This window comes from Salvelinus fontinalis, chromosome 11, assembly GCF_029448725.1.
Source record: "Salvelinus fontinalis isolate EN_2023a chromosome 11, ASM2944872v1, whole genome shotgun sequence".
In the NCBI taxonomy this organism is placed as follows: domain Eukaryota; kingdom Metazoa; phylum Chordata; class Actinopteri; order Salmoniformes; family Salmonidae; genus Salvelinus; species Salvelinus fontinalis.
Genome location: NC_074675.1, coordinates 22647772 through 22669987, shown reverse-complemented (window position 1 = coordinate 22669987; position 22216 = coordinate 22647772). Strand labels below are relative to the sequence as shown.

The following is a 22216-nucleotide window of genomic DNA, read 5'->3' as shown; positions in this document are numbered from 1 at the left end:
TGTCCTGGATCTTATAAGGTTGGCCTTGGATGGGTTAAATATGTTGCGCTTTCCAAATCGGAGCCCAAACGGGTTGAAGTTGAATTTGCTTGTCCGAGTTAAACGATGTTTGCAGATAATTTGTTGCTGGTCTTCATCACCCTCTTTCAAAAGGTAACAAAGGTTCGCATCGTCAGGTAAATTCGGACTGACAACCTTGCTTCTCATCACAACAGAGTGCCCCTCTTGCGCCTTAGCAGGTGTATGTCCTGAGAAAAGAGAGCATCGAATTATAAAATCGAATTTTCTTTTATTACTTTTGGATATTAAAAAGTTTGGCTCAGGACATTATGAGAAGGAAATGAACCTATAAGAAATGAAAAAGTCATTAGAATATATCAAAGCAAGAAATTACCTGGGATATCCGTCCACCCAAATCCTGGAGTTGGAGTCCCCCATGTTCCATACTGGCGAATTATCGCACAAACCAGGAAAAATGCCAGCATTCTCATTATGTCAAAATCCAAGTGATCAGACTTCGCATCCAAACAGTGCAGCAAGAAACTAATGTGGTCATCTACACTAAGCTCTTTCTTTGATGCATGACGTGTATTCTCTGCCTTTTATATTTCCGTCTGTATGCACCGGATTGTTAGGAGCGAGATGACAGCGGGTGAGTTGCGTTCGCGGCGCTGACCACTGCTTAGTGGTGCTGAAATGAATAATTCATTATATTCTAGGAAATGTTGACAATCCGCGCCAAGGGATGACTTTTCTCTGAAAATTTGACTGTCAGATGTGGTCATTGTTGAATTGATGCAGTTTGCTAGAGTGCATGAGAGGTTTGAGGGATATGGGAAGATTTTGGGCAGCAGACACTAGCCAAATATCAATTATGCGTTTGGTTGACATCCATATAAATTACTTCACCCATGATTGATTCTTGTAATATTGGGCCATCAGAAGTGGATGCATTTTATTTGACCAACATTCAACCCCATGTTTAAAACACAACTCATTTAGGATGCATTGGGGGTGCCAAGTGTTTGCATAGCCAACACAACATATGGGGGACTATTTCTGGGAGTGAAACCCAGATTATTTAATGAGAAATGATGCCATATACCACCAATATGCCTACCTATAGGCTAAACCACCTATAGGCTAGGCAATATTGAGAAATAGGACTATGGAGTGCCAAGCAAAAATTAAAGCAGGAAGCACCAGTGACTCGGTCTATAAAAAAGTGATCAAATGAAGCAGATGCTAAACTACAGGACTGTTTTGCTAGCACAGACTGGATTATATTCCGGGATTCTTCCGATGGCATTGAGGAGTATACCACATCAGTCACTGGCTTTATCAATAAATGCATTGAGGACATTGTACGTACATACCCCAACCAGAAGCCATGGATTACAGGCAACATTCGCATTGAGCTAAAGGGTAGAGCTGCCGCTTTCAAGGAGAGGTACTCTAACCCAGAAGCTTATAAGAAATCCCGCTATGCCTTCCGAAGAACCATCAAACAGGCAAAGTGTACTCCGACGCTCGTCGGATGTGGCAGGGCTTGCAAACTATTACAGACTACAAAGGGAAGCACAGCCGAGAGCTGCCCAGTGACACGAGCCTACCAGACGAGCTAAATAACTTGCTCGCTTCGAGGCAAGTAACACTGAAACATGCATGAGAGCATCAGATGTTCCTGGCGACTGTGTGAATAAGCTCGCAGCAGCTGATGTGAGTAAGACCTTTAAACAGGTCAACATTCACAAGGTCGCTGGACCAGGCGGTTTACCAGGACGTGTAGTCCGAGCATGCGCTGACCAACTGGCAAGTGTCTTCACTGACATGTTCAACCTTTCCCTGTCTGAGTCTGTAATACCAACATGTTTCAAGCAGACCACCATAGTCCCTGTTCCCAAGAACACTAAGGTATCCTGCCTAAATGACTACTGACCCGAAGCACTCAAGTCTGTAGCCATGAAATGTTTTGAAAAGCTGGTCATTGCTCACACCATTATCCCAGAAACCCTAGACCCACTCCAATTTGCGTACCGCACCAACAGATCCACAGATGATGCAATCTCTATTACATGCCACACTGCCATTTCCCACCTGGACAAAAGGAACACCTATTTGAGAATGCTTTTCATGGACTGCAGTTCAGCGTTCAACACCATAGTTCCCTCAAAGCTCATCACAAAGCTAAGGACCCTGTGACTAAACACCTCCCTCTGCAACTATATCCTGGACTTCCTGACGGGCTGCCCCCAAGTGGTAAGGGTAGGTAACAACACATCCGCCACGCTAAAACTCAACACGGGGGTCCCTCAGGGGTGCGTCCTCAGTCTCCTCCTGTATTCCCTGTTCACTTATGACTGTAACGGCCAGGTACGACTCCAACACTATTGTTAATTTTGCTGATGACACAACAGTGGTAGGCCTGATCACCGACAACGATGTGACAGCCTATAGGGAGGAGGTCAGAGACCTGACCGTGTGGTGCCAGGACAACAACCTCTCCCTCAACGTGATCAAGACAAAGGAGATGATTGTGGACAACAAGAAAAGGAGGACCGAGCATGCCCCCATTCTCATCGACGGCGCTGTAGTGGAGCAGGTTGAGAGCTTCAAGTTTCTTGGCGTCCACATCACCAACAAACTATCATGGTCCAAGCACACCAAGACAGTTGTGAAGAGGGCACGACAAAACCTATTCCACCTCAGGAGACTGAAAAGATTTGGCATGGGTCCTCAGATCCTCAAAGGTTTTAAAGCTGCACCATCGAGAGTGGTATGGCAACTGCTCTGCCTCCGACCGCAAGGCACTACAGAGGGTAGTGCGTACGGCCCAGTACATCACCGGGGCCAAGCTTCCTGCCATCCAGGACCTCTATACCAGGCGGTGTCAGAGGAAGGCCCTAAAAATTGTCAAAGACTCCAGCCACTCTAGTCATAGACTGTTCTCTCTGCTACCGCACGGCAAGCGGTACCAGAGCGCCAAGTCTAGGTCCAAGAGGCTTCTAAACAGCTTCTACCCCAAGCCATAAGACTGCTGAACAATTACTCGAATGGCCACCCAGACTATTTGCATTGACCCCCCTTTTGTTTTTACACTGCTGCTACTCGCTGTTTATTATCTATGCATAGTCACTTGACCCCTTCCTACATGTACAAATTACCTCAACTAACCTGTACCCCCGCACACTGACTCTGTACCGGTACCCCCTGTATATAGCCTCAATCTTGTTATTTTATTGTGTTACTTTTTTTTTTTTTTTTACTTTAGTTTATTTAGTAAATACTTTCTTAACTGTATTTTCTTAAAAAGTAGTTTGGACTTAGTGAACTGTTTTTTCAAAGTGAATTTTAGTTAAGTAAAGTATATTGTTCTTAAGGGTTGCTTTTGTCGAGCTTAAATTATTCCAGAGTGAAGTAATTGGTAGCTTGGTAAACTATATTTCAAGAGTAGCTTCCCCAACACTGCTTATCATGTATCTGTATTTGGCATCAGGGAAACGTCTTATGCGCCTATCATGGTGTGCAAACGTAGTAGAGGGGTTTCTGATTGTTGATGGTCCTCTTCACAAATATTTGACCGTAGCTTATCTTTTACGCAGCATTTTCACATTTCTTTTGTTATTTATATCATGGTCTTTGTTTTTGTTCATTCCAGACTATTAATCGTGCAAAATACACAATATCATGCAGAACTATATCTTAATATGTGGACACACTCACCTCCGCTCATGTGTGTCACAACATGTCACAAGTTAGAAAGTTTGAATCTCATGTATGTTATATATTTTTCCTCCAGTTGGTGGGATCTACACAGTGATCCAGACCAAGGCCAAGATAACAGTGGATGAAATGGGGGGGGGGGACTTATTCATGATGGGGCCGTTTTACGAACACAATTTCAAGACCCAGGTGGAGCAGTGTAAGCCCCCAAACCCAGCCATCAAGAAAGCTACGGACGCCCTTATTGACAACGGCTGCCTGGCACTCTACTACGGATGTATTATATTATCTTATGTTCTATTCTATAGGTGTGACATGCAAATGGAGAATACACAATCCTGTAATAGTACTTTCTGTCCAGAAGAGGGCAGACATGCACTTCTACAGAAGTAGGCCTACACTGTAAACGCCAATGGAGTTAGATAGAGATGATGAATCCACAAGTTGGCAGACAAACACCATCTCCAGGATCAGAGACAAACAAATACATCAGCAGCTTCAGAAACTATTATTTTGTAGTATTTCAGCTTTGCCCCATGTGTTTGATACTGTGATTGTGGGTCTCGTGTTGGTTGGTACTGTCTTCTAGAACCACACATATCTATCTTTCCCTTATGTTGGGATTATACTGTATGTTTTAGATGTACTTTTGGCAGTTCCTATGTGATCCTATTTGACACGGGGTCAGCAGCCTGGAACCTGGACCGATGGAAGGGGGATCTGTGGGACACCTGTGGTATCGGAATGCCCGCCCATTACAGTGAGGCAAACGTTTTTGGGTCCATGGTTGCCTGGTTCTTTAAAGAAGTAATTTGTCAGCTTGTTAAGGATGCTGTGAAAAATACTCTGAAAGAGGTTTAAAGATTGCTGTATATGGGTTTGTTTTTTGAAGTCAAGAATATCTGCTTGATGTGAATACCTTAATGTCAGATACCTTTAAAAAATAAATGATACAGTAGCCTACTTCTTTTTACTCAAAACATATTCACCCTCTTGGGTAATATGAGATTATTGAGCTAATCATCAGTAATTCGTTGCTTTCATTCCTAGTTAACCGAACAGCTTGGAGACTCGCCCAATGTCCTCGACCATTTCCATGAGTGGCAGGCAGGGGGAGGACTTATTCTCTGTCGCTCGCGGAAGATTCCCTTGGCAACCATCTTCACAACCCATTCCACTCTGTTGGGACAATACCTCTGTGCCGGAAATGTGGTCTTCTACAACAAATTGGACAAGGTAAAGAGGCCACACACACACACACACAAACCTGTAAACTTTCGTTATTGAAATTCCTCACTAACTTTTTCAGCTTTAACAATGTTGGGGTAATAATACTGTAACGACCCGGTATTGTGTTCTGTGTTTGTGGGTGTGTTATGGTTCTCATGGCTACTAGCAGGGGTTAAATATGTCAGGACAGATGGAAAGGTTGGGGGGGTATGATGGGTAATCCCGCAGGGTTTGGAAATGCATAAATAGGGATTACTGTCTCATCTCTCTCTCTTCTGTTCGGGCCTTGATCTGTTCCTATGAGAGTGACCCTTAACTCGACATGGTATAATTGTGTACGTTCGGCATTTAGCGGCGTGGGCTGTGGCCTGAACAATAGCCCAGTTTAGGAATAAACCTGTGTTCTGACCTGCACACCTAGAGTCCGTCTCTTTTCTCTTTGTGACCCAGCCGGGTCATTACAATACATTAAGCATTGTTTGAGTTAGTTTGAGTTTCGTTTTTCCCAATATCTCTCCCGTGCGTCAGTGAGCTATAGGTCTGTGGCTTTGTTATTCAAATGCCTCACAAAACATTTTGCTTATCACAGATTCAGGTGTTTTTGTTAGATTTAGAGTTTCTCCCAGTGTCTCCCCTGTGTGTCAGTAAGCTATGGGTCTGTGTTGTGTTTGCGCTGGTGTATGGTACTGTAATTGGCTCTCAGGCTAAATGTAAAAAGGTCATTGTGGGCCTAAAGGTCATTCACTGGGCAGGCTGGGTAATTGACAGCAGCTTCTCATTATGAAGAGGAAGAGGAAGCCTCCTCCTCGCTGGCAGACAGGAGACTCAAGGGAGATCCTACTTCAAACATTTGTCAAACTCGAAATGAACCCCATAGCCCCAATAATAGTTAGTGTAGAACATTTGAAAGAGTTTTATTCACAGGTTTCATTCACTATTTAACTGATATTTACTTAGAATGTCCATGACAATTGGTAATTACACAATAGTTATCTCTTAATAGTGACCTATTAATGACTCTTGTGTTGATTTCTGATGTTCCCCTGTCAGTTCAACATAGACCAGGAGGCTGGTGAGAGGCAGATCTACCATTGCTACTGTCTGGAGAGAGCTGCTGTCCACTGTGCCCATGTCTTTGCAACTGTACTTTACAACTGTACTATTGAACATAAAGTGACAGAGCGGGGATATTTGATATTGAAGTAGGCTGGGTTTCTCTCTGTCTACTGTACAGATATGGTGATGCCGAACGGATTGAACATCAAGAAGTTCTCAGCCATGCACGAGTTCCCAGAACCTTCACTCCACTAACCAGGGTCGGATTCAGGAATTTATCAGGGGACACTTCGATGGGTAAGAATTAAGTCCTTATTATGTTTTCAAGTTTGTTATCCAATATACTGCTAACTACAGTACCAGTCAAAAGTTTAGAAACACCTACTCATTCAAGGGTTTTTCTTTATTTGACTATTTTCTACATTGCAGAATCATAGTGAAGATATCAAAACTATGAAATAACGCATATGGAATCATATAGTAACCAAAAAAAGTGTTAAACAAATCAAAATATATTTTTTATTTGAGATTCTTTAAAGTAGCCACCCTTTGCCTTGATGATAGCTTGCACACTCTTGGCATTCTCTCAACCAGCTTCACCTGTAATGCTTTTCCAACAGTCTTTAAGGAGTTCCCACATATGCTGAGCACTTGTTGGCTGCTTTTCCTTCACTCTGCCATCAACTCATCCCAAACCATCTCAATTGGGTTGAAGTCAGGTGATTTTGGAGGCCAGGTCATCCGATGCAGCACTCCATCACTCCTTCTTGGTGAAATAGCCCTTACACAGCCTGGATGTGTGTTTTGGGTCATTGTCCTGTTGACGTATTGCTGCAGAATGCTGCGGTAGCCATGCTGGTTAAGTGTGCCTTGAATTCTAAATAAATCACTGACAGTGTCACCAGTAAAGCAACCCCACACCATCACTCCTCCTCCTCCATACTTCATTGTGGGAACCACACATGCGGAGATCATCCGTTAACCTACTCTGCGTCTCACAAAGACACGGCGGTTGGAACCAAAACTCTCAAATTTGGACTCATCAGACCAAAGGACAGATTTACACCGGTCTGATGTCCATTGCTCGTGTTTCTTGGCCCAAGCAAATTTCTTCTTCTTATTGGTGTCCTTTAGTAGTGGTTTCTTTGCAGAAATTTGTCTGTGAGATTCTTGGCCGGCAGGTAGCCTAGTGGTTAGTGTTGGTGTCACGCCCTGACCTTAGAGATCCTTTTTATGTCTCTATTTTGGTTGGTCAGGGCGTGAGTTTGGGTGGGCATTCTATGTCTGGTGTTCTATGTTGTTCTATGTTTTGTGTTTATATGTGTTTGGCCTGGTATGGTTCCCAATCAGAGGCAGCTGTCTATCGTTGTCTCTGATTGAGAACCATAATTAGGTAGCCTGTTCCCACCTGTGTTTGTGGATAGTTATTTTTCTGTTTAGTGTTTGTATCACCTGTCAGAACTGTTTCGGTTATTATTCCTTTTGTTATTTTGTATTTAGTGTTCAGTTTCAATTAAATAATATGAACAAGCCTCCCGGGTGGCGCAGGGGTCTAGGGCACTGCATCGCAGTGCTAACTGCGCCACCAGAGTCTCTGGGTTCTCGCCCAGGCTCTGTCGCAGCTGGCCACGACCGGGAGGTCCGTGGGGCGACGCACAATTGGCATAGCGTCGTCTGGGTTAGGGAGGGTTTGGCCGGTAGGGATATCCTTGTCTCATCACGCTCCAGCGACTCCTGTGGCGGGCCGGGCGCAGTGCGCGCTAACCAAGGGGGCCAGGTACACGGTGTTTCCTCCGACACATTGGTGCGGCTGGCTTCCGGGTTGGAGGCGCGCTGTGTTAAGAAGCAGTGCGGCTTGGTTGGGTTGTGCTTCGGAGGACGCATGGCTTTCGTCTCTCCAGAGCCCGTACTGGAGTTGTAGCGATGAGACAAGATAGTAATTACTAGCGATTGGATACCACGAAAATTGGGGAGAAAATGGGATAAAAATTATTTTAAAATAAATAAATAATAATATGAACACGTATCACGCTGCACCTTGGTCCTCACCTTCTTCTTCTGAATGCCGTAATAGTTGGACTAGTAACCGAAGGGTTGTAAAATCAAATCTCCGAGCTGACACGGTAAAAAAATCTGTCGTTCTGCCCCTGAACAAGGCAGTTAACCCACTGTTCCTAGGCTGTCATTGAAAATAACAATAGCATTCTCTTCTGAACAGTTGATGTTGACATGTGTCTGTTACTTTCACTCTGTGAAGCATTTACTTGGGTTGTAACTCTAATGAACTTATCCTCTGCAGCAGAGGTAACTCTGGGTCTTCCTTTCCTGTGGCGGTCCTCATGAGAGCCACTTTCATCATAGCGCTTGATGGTTTTTTGCGACTGCACTTGAAGAAACGTTCAAAGTTCTTGACATTTTCCGTATTGAATGACCTTCATGTCAAAGTAATGATGGACTGTCATTTCTCTTTGCTTATTTGAGCTGTTCTTGCCATAATATGGACTTGGTCTTTTAGCAAATCTATTTTCTGTATATCACCCCTACCTTGTCACAACACAACTGATTGGCTCAAGCATTAAGAAGAAAATAAATTCCACAAATTAACTTTTTACTTTTAACACCTGTTAATTGAAATGCATTCTGGATGACTACCTCATGAAGCTGGCTGAGAGAATGCCAAGAGTGTGCAAAGCTGTCATCAAGGCAAAGGGTGGCTACTTTGAAGAATCTCAAATATAACACATATTTTGATTTGCTTAACACATTTTTGGTTACTACATGATCCCATGTGTTATTTCATAGTTTTGATGTCCTCACTATTATTCTACAATGTAATTAAAAATAATAATAATGGGCCTCTAATCAATACTGCACATCTACTGGTCTGACAGGTTAATGACAGGTTAATCCTTAATTCTTCATCTCATTTAAGCTTTTTTCTTTCTCTCCCAGGTGCATAAGAATAACGTCACAGTGGGGATTTTCTTCATCATGCCAGCCAAGACCAACAACTTTAACGTGGAGATGCTGAAGGGACAGGCGGTGCGCAAACAGCTCTGGTACGTCTCTGTAACCCGCAATGGTGCACCTCATGGACTTCTGTAAAATGTCTGCAATATTAGCACCAAACATTTCATGAAAATAACGTTCTAATTTGCATTCTTCTTAGAATTTTGCCTTGGAACTCGTGTTGCCAACATGGTTCCTATTAACATGTTAAATCTAAAACAGTTTGCTCATTATCTACTGTATGTATCTCTCTCAGGGACGCTGTGAAAGACAGGGACGCTGTGAAAGACAAGTTTGGCAAGAGGCTTTACGAGGCTTTGTTAAAGTAAGTCAATTAAAAACAATAAAAAAATATATAGAGGCTCTCTTCCACCAGTGTATTCACCAGACCTGTACTGTATGTCATATCAGTGTAACACCCCTCTATTTGATAACCCTGCCATTTAGCCTTTTGTTATGAATGAACTAAGGCTGCACTTCAAATCAAATCAAATCAAATGCTATTTGTCACATGCGCCGAATACAACAAGTGTAGACCTTACCGTGAAATGCTTACTTACAAGCCCTTCACCAAAACAGTGCAGTTCAAGAAGAGTTAAGAAAATATTTACCAAATAAAATAAAAAATTATAAAAAGTAACACAATAACATAACAATAACGAGTCTATATACAGGGGGTACCGGTACCGAGTCAGTGTGTGGGGGTACAGGTTAGTTGAGGTCATTTGTACATGTAGGTAGGGGTGAAGTAACCATGCATAGATAATAAACAGCGAGTAGCAGCAGTGTATAAAACAAATGGGGGGGGGTCAATTCATGCGGATGGTGTGTGACCTTTGGGTCTTCCACGTTACCAAAGTGTGGAACGAGCTTCCGTGTTAATGAAGGGCTTGTCCATGCGGGTTCTAATGTGATTACTTGAGTGTTGCTTTTCTGACCTGCTGATGACCTCATGATGTCTTCAGAGGAGACATCCCTGATATGGACACCATCCTGGACACCATCATGAAGAGAGCCATCTATGCCACACAGGTAGGAGTCGAAGAGAGATAATGTATGAAATATACTGAGGTAAAGGTTATAGAATAGAATAGTTGTAAGAAGTGCATTATACACAGCGATAAAGCCAATAAGTGTTAGGTTGTTGAGAATGCTGACAGTCTCCATATTGTAGATTGGGTCAGGTCTATGTTATGATTAAAAGACCGGTGTATAGACAATTGTATGATGAACATCAAATAAAACAGAGTTGGGGTGTGAGACAACCAGAGTGGTAGAAAGACCGAGAAAACTGGGCAACAAGGTAATATGGTGCAGAGAATCCCCATACATTGTACCCTGATGTTATATGAATGGAGTAACTAAACATCGACATGGTAGAATGGGCCTATAGGGTCAATATGAGGTATGACCCTGTAAGGTGATCAATTCAGAATGGGACTGGGGGATACCTGGTGCTAAAACCATGAATGAATGGACCCTGCAGTTATACAGCCCAGTGTGAATCATTGAACCTCCATAACACCAGGCCATGGGTCAATAGATTGGATGGTGTTGCAGTATTTAATAGCAAAGTGCCAATAACAATGGCATTGTCACTTCGATTTATTCATGTCACATGTGTTTAGGCGTAAAAGGAGGACACAAGTGTTTGATTGGCGGACAGATTGTGGCCGTCGTTACTCTCACTGCCATTTGTGTTGACCCTGGGATGTACCAGTACAGAATGACTTGTCTGTCTGCACTTTTGCTGCATTCTGTAAAGGCAGTCATTGTTGTTCTCCCCCTTAGACGAGAAGGAGCATGGATAGGACCAAGATGCGGATTGAGGGAAATAAGCCATCTTTTAATGACAACAGCAAACAAGACACTACAAAACAACAAATGTGACTAACCTTCAACCGTCCTGTGAGGGACACAGGAACAAACACCCACAAAACCCCAGTGAAACCCTGGCTGCCTTAGTATGACTCTCAATTAGAGACAAACGATACACACCTGTCTCTAATTGAGAATCATACCAGGCCGAACACAAAAACCAACCTAGAAATACAAAACATAGACTGCCCACCCAAAACACACGCCCTGACCATAAACACATACAAAAACAACATAAAACAGGTCAGGACCGTTACAGAACCCCCCCCTCAAGGTGCGAACGCCGGGCGCACCAGCACAAAGTCCAGGGGAGGGTCTGGGTGGGCAGTTGACCACGGTGGTGGCTCAGGCTGAGGGCGAGGTCCCCACCCCACCATAATCAATCCCCGCTTCTTTATCCCCCTCCCAATGACCACCCTCCCACTAACACCACCTAAATGAAGGGGCAGCACCGGGATAAGGGGCAGCACCGGGATAAGGGGCAGCACCGGGATAAGGGGCAGCACCGGGATAAGGGGCAGCACCGGGATAAGGGGCAGCACCGGGATAAGGGGCGGCAGGTCCTGGCTGAGGGACTCCGGCAGGTCCTGGCTGAGGGACTCCGGCAGGTCCTGGCTGAGGGACTCCGGCAGGTCCTGGCTGAGGGACTCCGGCAGGTCCTGGCTGAGGGACTCCGGCAGGTCCTGGCTGAGGGACTCCGGCAGGTCCTGGCTGAGGGACTCCGGCAGGTCCTGGCTGAGGGACTCCGGCAGGTCCTGGCTGAGGGACTCCGGCAGGTCCTGGCTGAGGGACTCCGGCAGGTCCTGGCTGAGGGACTCCGGCAGGTCCTGGCTGAGGGACTCCGGCAGGTCCTGGCTGAGGGACTCCGGCAGGTCCTGGCTGAGGGACTCCGGCAGGTCCTGGCTGAGGGACTCCGGCAGGTCCTGGCTGAGGGACTCCGGCAGGTCCTGGCTGAGGGACTCCGGCAGGGCCGGGCTGAGGGACTCCGGCAGGGCCGGGCTGAGGGACTCCGGCAGGGCCGGGCTGAGGGACTCCGGCAGGGCCGGGCTGAGGGACTCCGGCAGGGCCGGGCTGAGGGACTCCGGCAGGGCCGGGCTGAGGGACTCCGGCAGGGCCGGGCTGAGGGACTCCGGCAGGTCCGGGCTGAGGGACTCCGGCAGGTCCGGGCTGAGGGACTCCGGCAGGTCCGGGCTGAGGGACTCCGGCAGGTCCGGGCTGAGGGACTCCGACCGGTCCGGGCGTAGGGACTCCGACCGGTCCTGGCTGAGGGACTCCGACCGGTCCTGGCTGAGGGACTCCGGCAGGTCCTGGCTGAGGGACTCCGGCAGGTCATGGCAGGACGGCTCCGGCTGGTCATGGCAGGACGGCTCCGGCTGGTCATGGCAGGACGGCTCTGGCTGGTCATGGCAGGACGGCTCTGGCTGGTCATGGCAGGACGGCTCTGGCTGGTCATGGCAGGACGGCTCTGGCTGGTCATGGCAGGACGGCTCTGGCTGGTCATGGCAGGAAGGCTCTGGCTGGTCATGGCAGGACGGCTCTGGCGCTAGGCAGACGGCAGACTCTGGCCGGCTGAGACGCACTATAGGCCTGGTGCGTGGTACCGGAACTGGAGGTACCGGGCTGAGGGCACGCACCTCAGGGCGAGTGCGGGGAACAGGAACTGGGCACACTGGACTCTCGTGGCGCACTCTAGGCCTGGTGCGTGGTACCGGAACTGGAGGTACCGGGCTGGAGACACGCACCATAGGGAGAGTGCGTGGAAGAGGAACAGGGCTCTGGAGATGCACTGGAAGCCTGGTGCGTGGTGTAGGCACTGGTGGTACTGAGCTGGGGTGGGAAGGTGGCGCCGGATATACCGGACCGTGAAGGAGGACACGTGCTCTTGAGCACCGAGCCTCCCCAACCTTACCAGGTTGAATGGTCCCCGTAGCCCTGCCAGTGCGGCGAGGTGGAATAGCCCGCACTGGGCTATGCAGGCGAACCGGGGACACCACCTGTAAGGCTGGTGCCATGTACGCCGGCCCGAGGAGACGTACTGGAGACCAGATACGTTGGGCCGGCTTCATGGCACTCGGCTCGATGCCCAACCTAGCCCTCCCAGTGCGGCAAGGTGGAATAGCCCGCACTGGGCTAAGCACGCGTACTGGGGACACCGTGCGCTTTACCGCATAACACGGTGTCTGACCAGTACGACGCCCTCTTACTCCACGGCAAGCCCGGGGAGTTGGCTCAGGTATCCAACCCGGCTTCGCCACACTCCCCTTTAGCCCCCCCCCCCCCCCCCCCCCCCCAAGAAATTTTTGGGTGAGCCTCTCGGGCTTCCAGCCGCTCTGCCTTGCTTTTGCCTCATAAAACCTCCTCTCCGCTTTTGCTGCCTCCAGCTCCGCTTTGGGGCGGCGACACTCCTCTGGCTCTGCCCAGGGTCCTTCTCCGTCCAGAATCTCCTCCCAAGTCCATTCCTCTTTTCCCCATTGCTGTAGTTCCTTTTCTCTCTCCTCAATCCGCTTGGTCCTGTTGTGGTGGGTGTTTCTGTAAAGGCCGTCATTGTTGTTCTCCCCCTTAGACGAGAAGGAGCATGGATAGGACCAAGATGCGGATTGAGGGAAATAAGACATCTTTTAATGACAACAGCAAACAAGACACTACAAAACAACAAATGTGACTAACCTTCAACCGTCCTGTGAGGGACACAGGAACAAACACCCACAAAACCCCAGTGAAACCCTGGCTGCCTTAGTATGACTCTCAATTAGAGACAAACGATACACACCTGTCTCTAATTGAGAATCATACCAGGCCGAACACAAAAACCAACCTAGAAATACAAAACATAGACTGCCCACCCAAAACACACGCCCTGACCATAAACACATACAAAAACAACATAAAACAGGTCAGGACCGTTACACATTCACACAGTGGTTAGGGTGACAAATGGCTTTGCGTGTCTGCTAAGTTCTTACGCCTCAAAGCTGACGTGCGATGTAGCAGCCTGTTCACCTGTGACATGTTTTTAGCATCGCTGTCTGTTCAGCAACTCTTTCACATGCAAGTTCATATCTTCTTGGGAGAAAGGCTTTTGAGGGTAATCCCAAGAGAAGAGAATCATTAAATATCATTAGGCCAATGGATAGATATTCTTCTTCAGATCCATATTCCTGATGTCTACACGTAAAGGTGATTAGTCATGGATCAGTGACTTATAGATGTTGATACGCGCCATGTTTACTGCTCAAGGCACGTGCACAGTGATGACGCAGTCACAACACATGCACATGCATGCAAGTACACAGACACACACACACACTGTACTCTGTCTGTCTCTCTCTCTGCAGAGACACGCCCTTCCTCCAGTGACCACTCACAGCATGCGGGATGACACCTCTGACCCTATCCTGGCCAACGTGAGACGCGTCGGCCTCTTCAGCGCTTGCACTGTCCGAGTCAAGGTATGCAGGATGTTCGTTTGATGTCCATGTTTGTTTATGATAATGTTTTGCCTCGTTTATTGTGTTAAACCAGTTGAAGAATTGTCTGGAGAAGGTCTGGCAGCCGAGACGTTGACAATATTAAAGATATCATAAAGGCTCATATGCGCATATGATAAGTAATACCTGTTGCTTTTATGTAAAGTACTATCAAAGTGTTATTTTTTCCATTAGAGCAGTGGTTCCCAAACTGTTGGTCGGGATGACATTGACCCCCCCCCCATATAGAATAACGCTTTCATTGTACTTAAAGGACTCAAATCAAATAGAAAATATGTGGAAAAGATAATGGCATATACATTTTTCTATAATAACTTAGAATTGTTGAGAATTTACAATCAACAAAATAAAAGCTAGACAATTAGGCCCCCATTGATTTTGTTATAATGTCTGAGCATAAGAACACAGCATTAGCCATGTCAAAATGCGTAGAATTGTAGAAAATTAGCTTTAAAACTACTAAATGTTCTCTAACCTCCATGGCAAACTGTATAGAATTTCAGGAAATTGGCTTTAAAATTGCAACATTTTCTTTCAGCTCTATGGCAGGATGTGTGGAATTGCAGGAGATTAGCGTTGAAATTTTCTCTCCGCTGCCACGATAATATATTTTACTTATTCTTTGGTCAGTGTATGTCTTTTCACCTCACAACACTTATGGTGGGTTGTGGCTCAAAAGACAGTTCAATTGGTGGGTCACAAACAAAAAAAGTTTGGGAACCCCTGCATTAGAGTATACAGTATATGCCATTTAGCAGACACTTTTATCCTAAGTGACTTACAGTTATGCGTGCATAGATTTTATGTACGGTTGGTCCTGGATATCGAGCCCACTATCCTCGTGTTTCTAGCTCCATGCTCTACTAACTGAGTTACAGAGGACCCTTAGAGCATACAGTATAGCCAGTGTAGTGCTGATCTCTATATTTTATTCTAAATGGTACTAACAGACATGTTTCCTGATACTATCAGATAGTGTTCCACCCAGAGTTCCTGTCATCCACCAGCCCCCTGCTTCCTATTGACAATGAGGAGTTTGTACGAGGCTGTCGCCTGGGGGTCTTTCCTTCTTACTATGAGCCCTGGGGATACACACCAGGTGACCTGTCACACTTACACAGCCTGCAAACATAAACTCCATCACTTTGGTTTTCTCTGGCAAATGTTTATATCACTGTTTTTGTGTATTCCTTCATATGTGTGGAGTGTTGTATGATGTGTGGGTGCACTATTATGTTGTAGTTGTTATTGTTCCCCAGCTGAGTCAGTCAGCTGTATAAGGAAATAAGCAAACAGGAAACCACTCACCCAGTGGCGGTGATCCTAGTGGCAGGAGACTTTAATGCAGGGAAACTTAAATCAGTTCGACCAAATCTCTATCAACATGTTAAATGTGCAACCAGAGGGAGAAAAATTCTAGATCACCTGTACTCCACACACAGAGACGCGTACAAAGCTCTCCCTCGCCCTCCACTTGGTAAATCCGACCACAACTCTATCCTCCTGATTCCTGCTTACAAGCAAAAATTAAAGCAGGAAGCACCAGTGACTCGGTATATAAAAAAGTGGTCAGATGAAGCAGATGCTAAACTACAGGACTGTTTTGCTATCACAGACTGGAACATGCTCTGGGATTCTTCCGATGACATTGAGGAATACACCACATCAGTCACTGGCTTTATCAATAAGTGCGTCGAGGACGTCATCCCCACAGTGACTGTACGTACATACCCCAACCAGAAGCCATGGATTACAGGCAACATTCGCACTGAGCTAAAGGGTAGAGCTGCCGCTTTCAAGGTGTGGGACTCTAACCTGGAAGCTTATAAGAAATCCCGCTATGCCCTGAGACGAACCATCAAACAGGCAAAGCGTCAATACAGGGCTAAAATTGAATCATACTACACCGGCTCCGACGCTCGTCGGATGTGGCAGGGCTTGCAAACTATTACAGACTACAAAGGGAAGCACAGCCGCGAGCTGCCCAGTGACATGAGCCTACCAGACAAGCTAAATCACTTCTATGCTCGCTTCGAGGCAAGCAACACTGAGGCATGCATGAGAGCATCAGCTGTTCCGGATGACTGTGTGATCACGCTCTCCGTAGCTGACGTGAGTAAGACCTTTAAACAGGTCAACATACACAAGGCTGCGGTGCCAGACAGATTACCAGGACGTGTGCTCCGTGCATGTGCTGACCAATGTCAGTGTCTTCACTGACATTTTCAACATGTCCCTGATTGAGTCTGTAATACCAACATGTTTCAAGCAGACCACCATAGTCCCTGTGCCCAAGAACACAAAGGAAACCTGCCTAAATGACTACAGACCCGTAGCACTCACGTCCGTAGCCATGAAGTGCTTTGAAAGGCTGGTAATGGCTCACATCAATACCATTATCCCAGAAACCCTAGACCCACTCCAATTTGCATACCACCCAAACAGATCCACAGATGATGCAATCTCTATTGCACTCCACACTGGCCTGGACAAAAGGAACACCTATGTGAGAATGCTATTGATTGACTACAGCTCAGCGTTCAACACCATAGTACCCTTAAAGCTCATCACAAAGCTAAGGAGCCTGGGACTAAACACCTCCCTCTGCAACTGGATCCTGGACTTCCTGACGGGCCGCCCCCAGGTGGTGAGGGTAGGTAGCAACACATCTGCCACGCTGATCTTCAACACTGGAGCACCCTAGGGGTGCGTGCTCAGTCCCCTCCTGTACACACTGTTCACCCACGACTGCATGGCCAGGCACGACTCCAACACCATCATTAAGTTTGCAGACGACACAACAGTGGCAGGCCTGATCACCGACAACGATGAGACAGCCTATGGTGAGGAGGTCAGAGACCTGGCCGGGTGGTGCCAGAATAACAACCTATCCCTCAACGTAACCAAGGCTAAGGAGATCATTGTGGACTACAGGAAAAGGAGCACCGAGCACGCCCCCATTCTCATCGACAGGGCTGTAGTAGAGCATGTTGAGAGCTTCAAGTTCCTTGGTGTCCACATCAACTACAAACTAGAATGGTCCAAACACATCAAGACAGTCGTGAAGAGGGCACGACAAAGCCTATTCACCCTCAGGAAACTAAAAAGATTTGGCATGGGTCCTGAGATCCTCAAAAGGTTCTACAGCTGCAACACCGAGAGCATCCTGACCGGTTGCATCACTGCCTGGTACGGCAATTGCTCGGCCTCCGACCTCAAGGCACTTCAGAGGGTAGTGTGTATGGCCCAGTACATCACTGGGGCAAAGCTGCCTGCCATCCAGGACCTCTACACCAGGCGGTGTCAGAGGAAGGCCCTAAAATTTGTCAAAGACCCCAGCCACCCCAGTCATAGACTGTTCTCTCTACTACCGCATGGCAAGCGGTACCAGAGTGCCAAGTCTAGGACAAAAAGGCTTCTCAACAGTTTTTACCCCCAAGCTATAAGACTCCTGAACAGGTAACCAAATGGCTACCTGGACTATTTGCATTGTGTGCCACCCCCCCCCAACCCCTCTTTTACGCTGCTGCTACTCTCTGTTTATCTTATATGCATAGTCACTTTAACTATACATTCATGTACATACTACCTCAATTTGTCCGACCAACCAGTGCTCCCGCACATTGGCTAACCGGGCTATCTGCATTGTGTCCCACCACCCGCCAACCCCTCTTTTTACGCTACTGCTACTCTCTGTTCATCATATATGCATAGTCACTTTAACCATACCTACATGTACATATTACCTCAATAAGCCTAACTAACCAGTGTCTGTATATAGCCTTGCTATTTTTATTTTCAAATGTCTTTTTACTGTTGTTTTATTTCTTTACTTACCTACACACGCACACACACACACACACACACACACACACACACACACACACACACACACACACACACACACACACACACACACACACACACACACACACACACACACACACACACACACACACACACACACACACACACACACACACACACACCTTTTTTTCGCACTGTTGTTTAGAGCCTGTAAGTAGGCATTTCACTGTAAGGTCTACACCCGTTGTATTCGGCGCACGTGACAAATGCACTTGATTTGATTTGAGTGTACTGTGATGGGGGATACCCAGTGTGACCACCAACCTGTTTGGCTTCGGCTGGAACATGTGTCATATACTTTGGGAGTTCCCCGAAACCCAGAAGAACAGAGTGACTCTCTTTTTATCAGTGAAATTCAAGACCCTACTTCAGTCAGCAGTTTAGAATAGAATAAGTTCTCTATTTATAATAGAATGGAATACTTTATTCCTGCGTCTCACTGGTCCGTATCTGTCCCGCTCCTCTCAGGGATCTACATAGTGGACCGGCGGTTCCATTCGGCAGATGACTCGTGTAACCAGCTAACCCAGTTCATGTTCGGGTTCTGCCAGCAATCCAGACGACAGCGCATCATCCAGAGGAACCGCACAGAGAGGTTGTCGGACCTGCTGGACTGGGACGGGTGAGTCGCTATGGGTCCATGTCCCTGTTTACCTAATGGTTTGAAAGGCAGGTGGATCTCACAATGCAACAAAGTTTAGAAAACAAAATACGATGACCACCATTGCGGCATACTGAAACTAATTCCACTGAATTGCGTGCTTTTGGTGCTAACTTCATTGTTATGCTTTGTTATTTGTACGATTTCCTTTTGTAACATGTAATGTAAACAATGTCCCTTCTTTCTTTGGAGAATTATTTTATTGTTCCTTGTTCAGACTAGTTCAGTTGATTCGGGATTAGTTCAGTTGTGTTTTAGTTGTGGTTCAATCGATTCAGTTGATTTATGTTTGCAGTTCTTCATGCACACCCGGAGCCTGGCTCTCAGCAGGGCTTTCCCTGACAAGATGGAGCCGCTGGCCCCTCAACAGGTGAGAGGAGAGTCTGTCTTCCTCTGGCTCTATTGATTGACACTATAGATGCGTCAGAGATTCAGAGTTCATCCATTCCCTGAGCTTGAATTGACAACCTAACATTTTAGTAAATGACAAGACATCCTTTTGTATTTGTCCAATCTGTTACTACTGTTTTCTGAGCACTTCCTTCTTGAGTAAAACAACCTCTCCCTGTTTCTCTCTCTCTCTCTGCTCATGTGTTCACGGTTTGTATGTTGTATGTATTGTACAGGTGCAGTTGCACTGTGGTTTTTCCAGAGACGTGAATAATTTGTCTCTCCTCTCTCTCTCTCTCTCTCTCTCTCTGTGCCCCCCTCCCCCTCGGCGTCAGTGCACTCTACCCCCCACCACAGTGATGAGGAGGATGATGATGAAGAGCCATATGATGAAGATAAGGAGTCAGAGCGGGACAGGCAGAACATCAAAGCCCCCTTCACTCTGTGTGTCACGCCCGAGGGCAAGAAGACACACCCAGGAGAGACTGCCAACAGAGATCTCTCGCTACTAGCCTGGTATGGCCAACCCTGGTCCTTGATAGCTGCAGTATGTGCAGTGTTTTGTTCCAGCCCTGAACGTACAATATTAGATCTGTTGTAGGGACACTGAGCCTTAAGCAGCTGTTACACATACTACCTTTGTATAATTTCTAAGAGAAAATACCTATTATTTTGATGATAAAAGTCCCCTCACGCCCATAGCAAATGAAACATGAATAGTTTAATCAATAGTTATATATCAGGAATTGCATTGAGAGGTCTCTCTCTCTCTATAGGCTGGGATGGCCAACCCTAGTCCTGAACACATTACTTCTATGATCAGATACCCTTAGACAAGTGTTGCTATGAATTCAAAATAATTTTATTAAACATTGTATTAAATAACACATTCAAACATTTTCAGTGTAGCCGTACTTAGAGTCCAGTGTTTTTCTCACATTGCATTAAATAGTCTACATCCAACAACAAGAGATCAACAGATGCAATAGATTAGGATGTTATCAACAATAATAAATACATTATAAAAATACATCAGAAGTACTCTCTTTTCCATGCCGGCAAGTCTTGAAAGTACAGCTGTTCAGGATTTTCTTCTCCTGAAACGAAAAAAGATAAGTGCAATTAACTTTATGGCAATTTCAAACCTATAGCTTGGATGTAGTTAAGGGAACCCGATGCCTGAATTAGCGCCTATTGAGGTGGGCTTCCTGGCTAGCTTGGATGTATCCTTAACCATTACTGTAGGCTGCAATATGACCCAACTCACCATCCTCCTTGGCTTGCTGCAGGAAATTGAGCAGGACTGTGGCTGCCTGGTTCACACTGAGTTTCTCTGTGTTTTGACTCCGAGTCTCTGAAAAGAGGATGTCATAACAGAGTAATGATAGGTCAAAGTAAAAGATGATGTTAAAATCTCAAATCACCCTATTCCCCATACAGTGCACTACTTTACAGAGCCATACAGTAGCAGAGTCATACAAAATAAGAATATGTGCATACTGCCAAATACAAGTGTATTGTATTTACCTAAATGTAATGTGTCATATACGTCTCCCTCTTTTCTGTCCTCGCTGATAAACCGTCGTCCCTCTGTAATAGCAACATACACACAGTTATGAAGTGCAATATATTTGAGTTGCATTCATAAATAAACATACATGATAAGGAAATAATAGACAACTTCAGATTTAAATGATAATGTTAATTCCCTTACAGTGCATATTATTTCCAATTATTCTCTGTGGAGGACATAAATGCAGAAATACATTTAAAAGGTATGTCAAAGGAATGCAAAGTATGATTAGACTAATGTAGGTAGTATACATACGAGTGCCCTTGAGGTACAGCATTGCCTGAGGTGACCAATTTCTCCTCTGGAAACTGCCTTTCGGTGCGCTCCACGAATGGGAGACGAGCGTTACCAGAAGTAAAAGAGCAAGTGCATAAGCTGTAATAGTCCTCACACCCTGAAACAGTTAAAAGTAGAGTTATGCTGTATGAACAAGCAGACAATGTAAAACAAATATGCGTTCCAAATAAATGACAAGAAGTTCATAATTTGCATGTGCCATGCTCATCTCCATTCATAAAAACGAAAAGATCAAAATGTACCTCAACAGGCAACTTACCTTCATTGCGACGGAGGATATTAGATCCCTGTAATGCCAGTAGAAGTCCGGGCAGAAGTTGTGTGCCTTGGCAAATGTGATCCCTGTATTTATATTGGACTGGTGAGTGAGACCTCGTAGCCCACAGCGCAATGCGTTATGGATGTCAACAGCAATAGGTCATGTCAATTTGATGAAAGAGAGGTGGACTCCAAGCGCAGAGAGGGAATGCAGAGAGGAACCAATCAAATCAATTACTCACATTTTAATGTACACATTACACATTTTATGTATACAATTAGCTACCAATGCAATCATAGATCTACAGTGCCTTCAGAAAGTATTCACACCCCTTGACTTTTTACACATTTATTGTGTTACAAGGTGGGATTACAATGGATTTAATTGTCATTTTTTGTTAATGATCTACACAAAATACCCTGTAATGACAAAGTTGAAAAAAAATCTAAAGTTTGTAAAAAATGTATGAAAAATTAAACAGTAATACAGTATATCTTCATTACATAAGTATTCGACCCACTGAGTCAGTACGTGTTAGTAATTACAGCTGTGAGTCTTTCTGGGTCTCTAAGAGCTTTCAATACCTGGATTGTACAATATTTGCATATTAACATCTTTAAATTCTTCAAGCTCTGTCAAGTTTGTTGTTGATCATTGTTAGACAGCCATTTTCAAGTCTTGCCATTTATTTTCAAGATGATTTAAGTCAAAACAGTAGGAACATTAGATGTTGTCTTGGTAAGCAACTCCAGTGTATATTTGGCCTTGTGTTTTAGGTTATTTTC

The 22216-nt window shown here is 45.7% G+C and overlaps 2 protein-coding genes across 2 annotated transcripts; one reads left to right on the top strand and one right to left on the bottom strand.

Moving 5' to 3' along the window:
* Positions 1-971: 971 nt before the first annotated feature.
* On the top strand, positions 972-20334 carry LOC129865294 (glycogen [starch] synthase, liver-like). The gene is made up of 10 exons (XM_055937956.1): positions 972-4959; positions 6188-6306; positions 8962-9068; positions 9275-9343; positions 9984-10050; positions 14232-14345; positions 15357-15483; positions 18720-18873; positions 19208-19282; positions 19638-20334. The coding sequence occupies exons 3-10, from the start codon at positions 9001-9003 to the stop codon at positions 19660-19662; spliced, it is 699 nt and encodes a 232-aa protein (XP_055793931.1). The 5' UTR covers positions 972-4959; positions 6188-6306; positions 8962-9000; the 3' UTR covers positions 19663-20334.
* LOC129865295 (spexin prohormone 1-like) lies at positions 20143-21538 on the bottom strand. Its single transcript, XM_055937957.1, has 5 exons — positions 21432-21538; positions 21131-21269; positions 20830-20892; positions 20570-20656; positions 20143-20399 (listed from the first exon to the last, which is right to left on the bottom strand). The coding sequence occupies exons 1-5, from the start codon at positions 21435-21437 to the stop codon at positions 20335-20337; spliced, it is 360 nt and encodes a 119-aa protein (XP_055793932.1). The 5' UTR covers positions 21438-21538; the 3' UTR covers positions 20143-20334.
* Between the last annotated feature and the right edge of the window lie 678 nt (positions 21539-22216).

What these genes read in the sequence shown, in the direction of transcription:
- LOC129865294 (XM_055937956.1), top strand. Translation starts at nt 9,001, where the DNA reads ATGCCAGCCAAGACCAACAACTTTAACGTGGAGATGCTGAAGGGACAG. An exon ending in CTTTACGAGGCTTTGTTAAA is followed by an intron (nt 9,344 to 9,983) that starts GTAAGTCAATTA and finishes TGATGTCTTCAG; the next exon opens with AGGAGACATCCCTGATATGG. An exon ending in AGCCGCTGGCCCCTCAACAG is followed by an intron (nt 19,283 to 19,637) that starts GTGAGAGGAGAG and finishes CCTCGGCGTCAG; the next exon opens with TGCACTCTACCCCCCACCAC.
- LOC129865295 (XM_055937957.1), bottom strand. An exon ending in GCTGTACCTCAAGGGCACTC is followed by an intron (nt 20,893 to 21,130) that starts GTATGTATACTA and finishes TTGCTATTACAG; the next exon opens with AGGGACGACGGTTTATCAGC. An exon ending in GCAGCAAGCCAAGGAGGATG is followed by an intron (nt 20,400 to 20,569) that starts GTGAGTTGGGTC and finishes TTTTCGTTTCAG; the next exon opens with GAGAAGAAAATCCTGAACAG.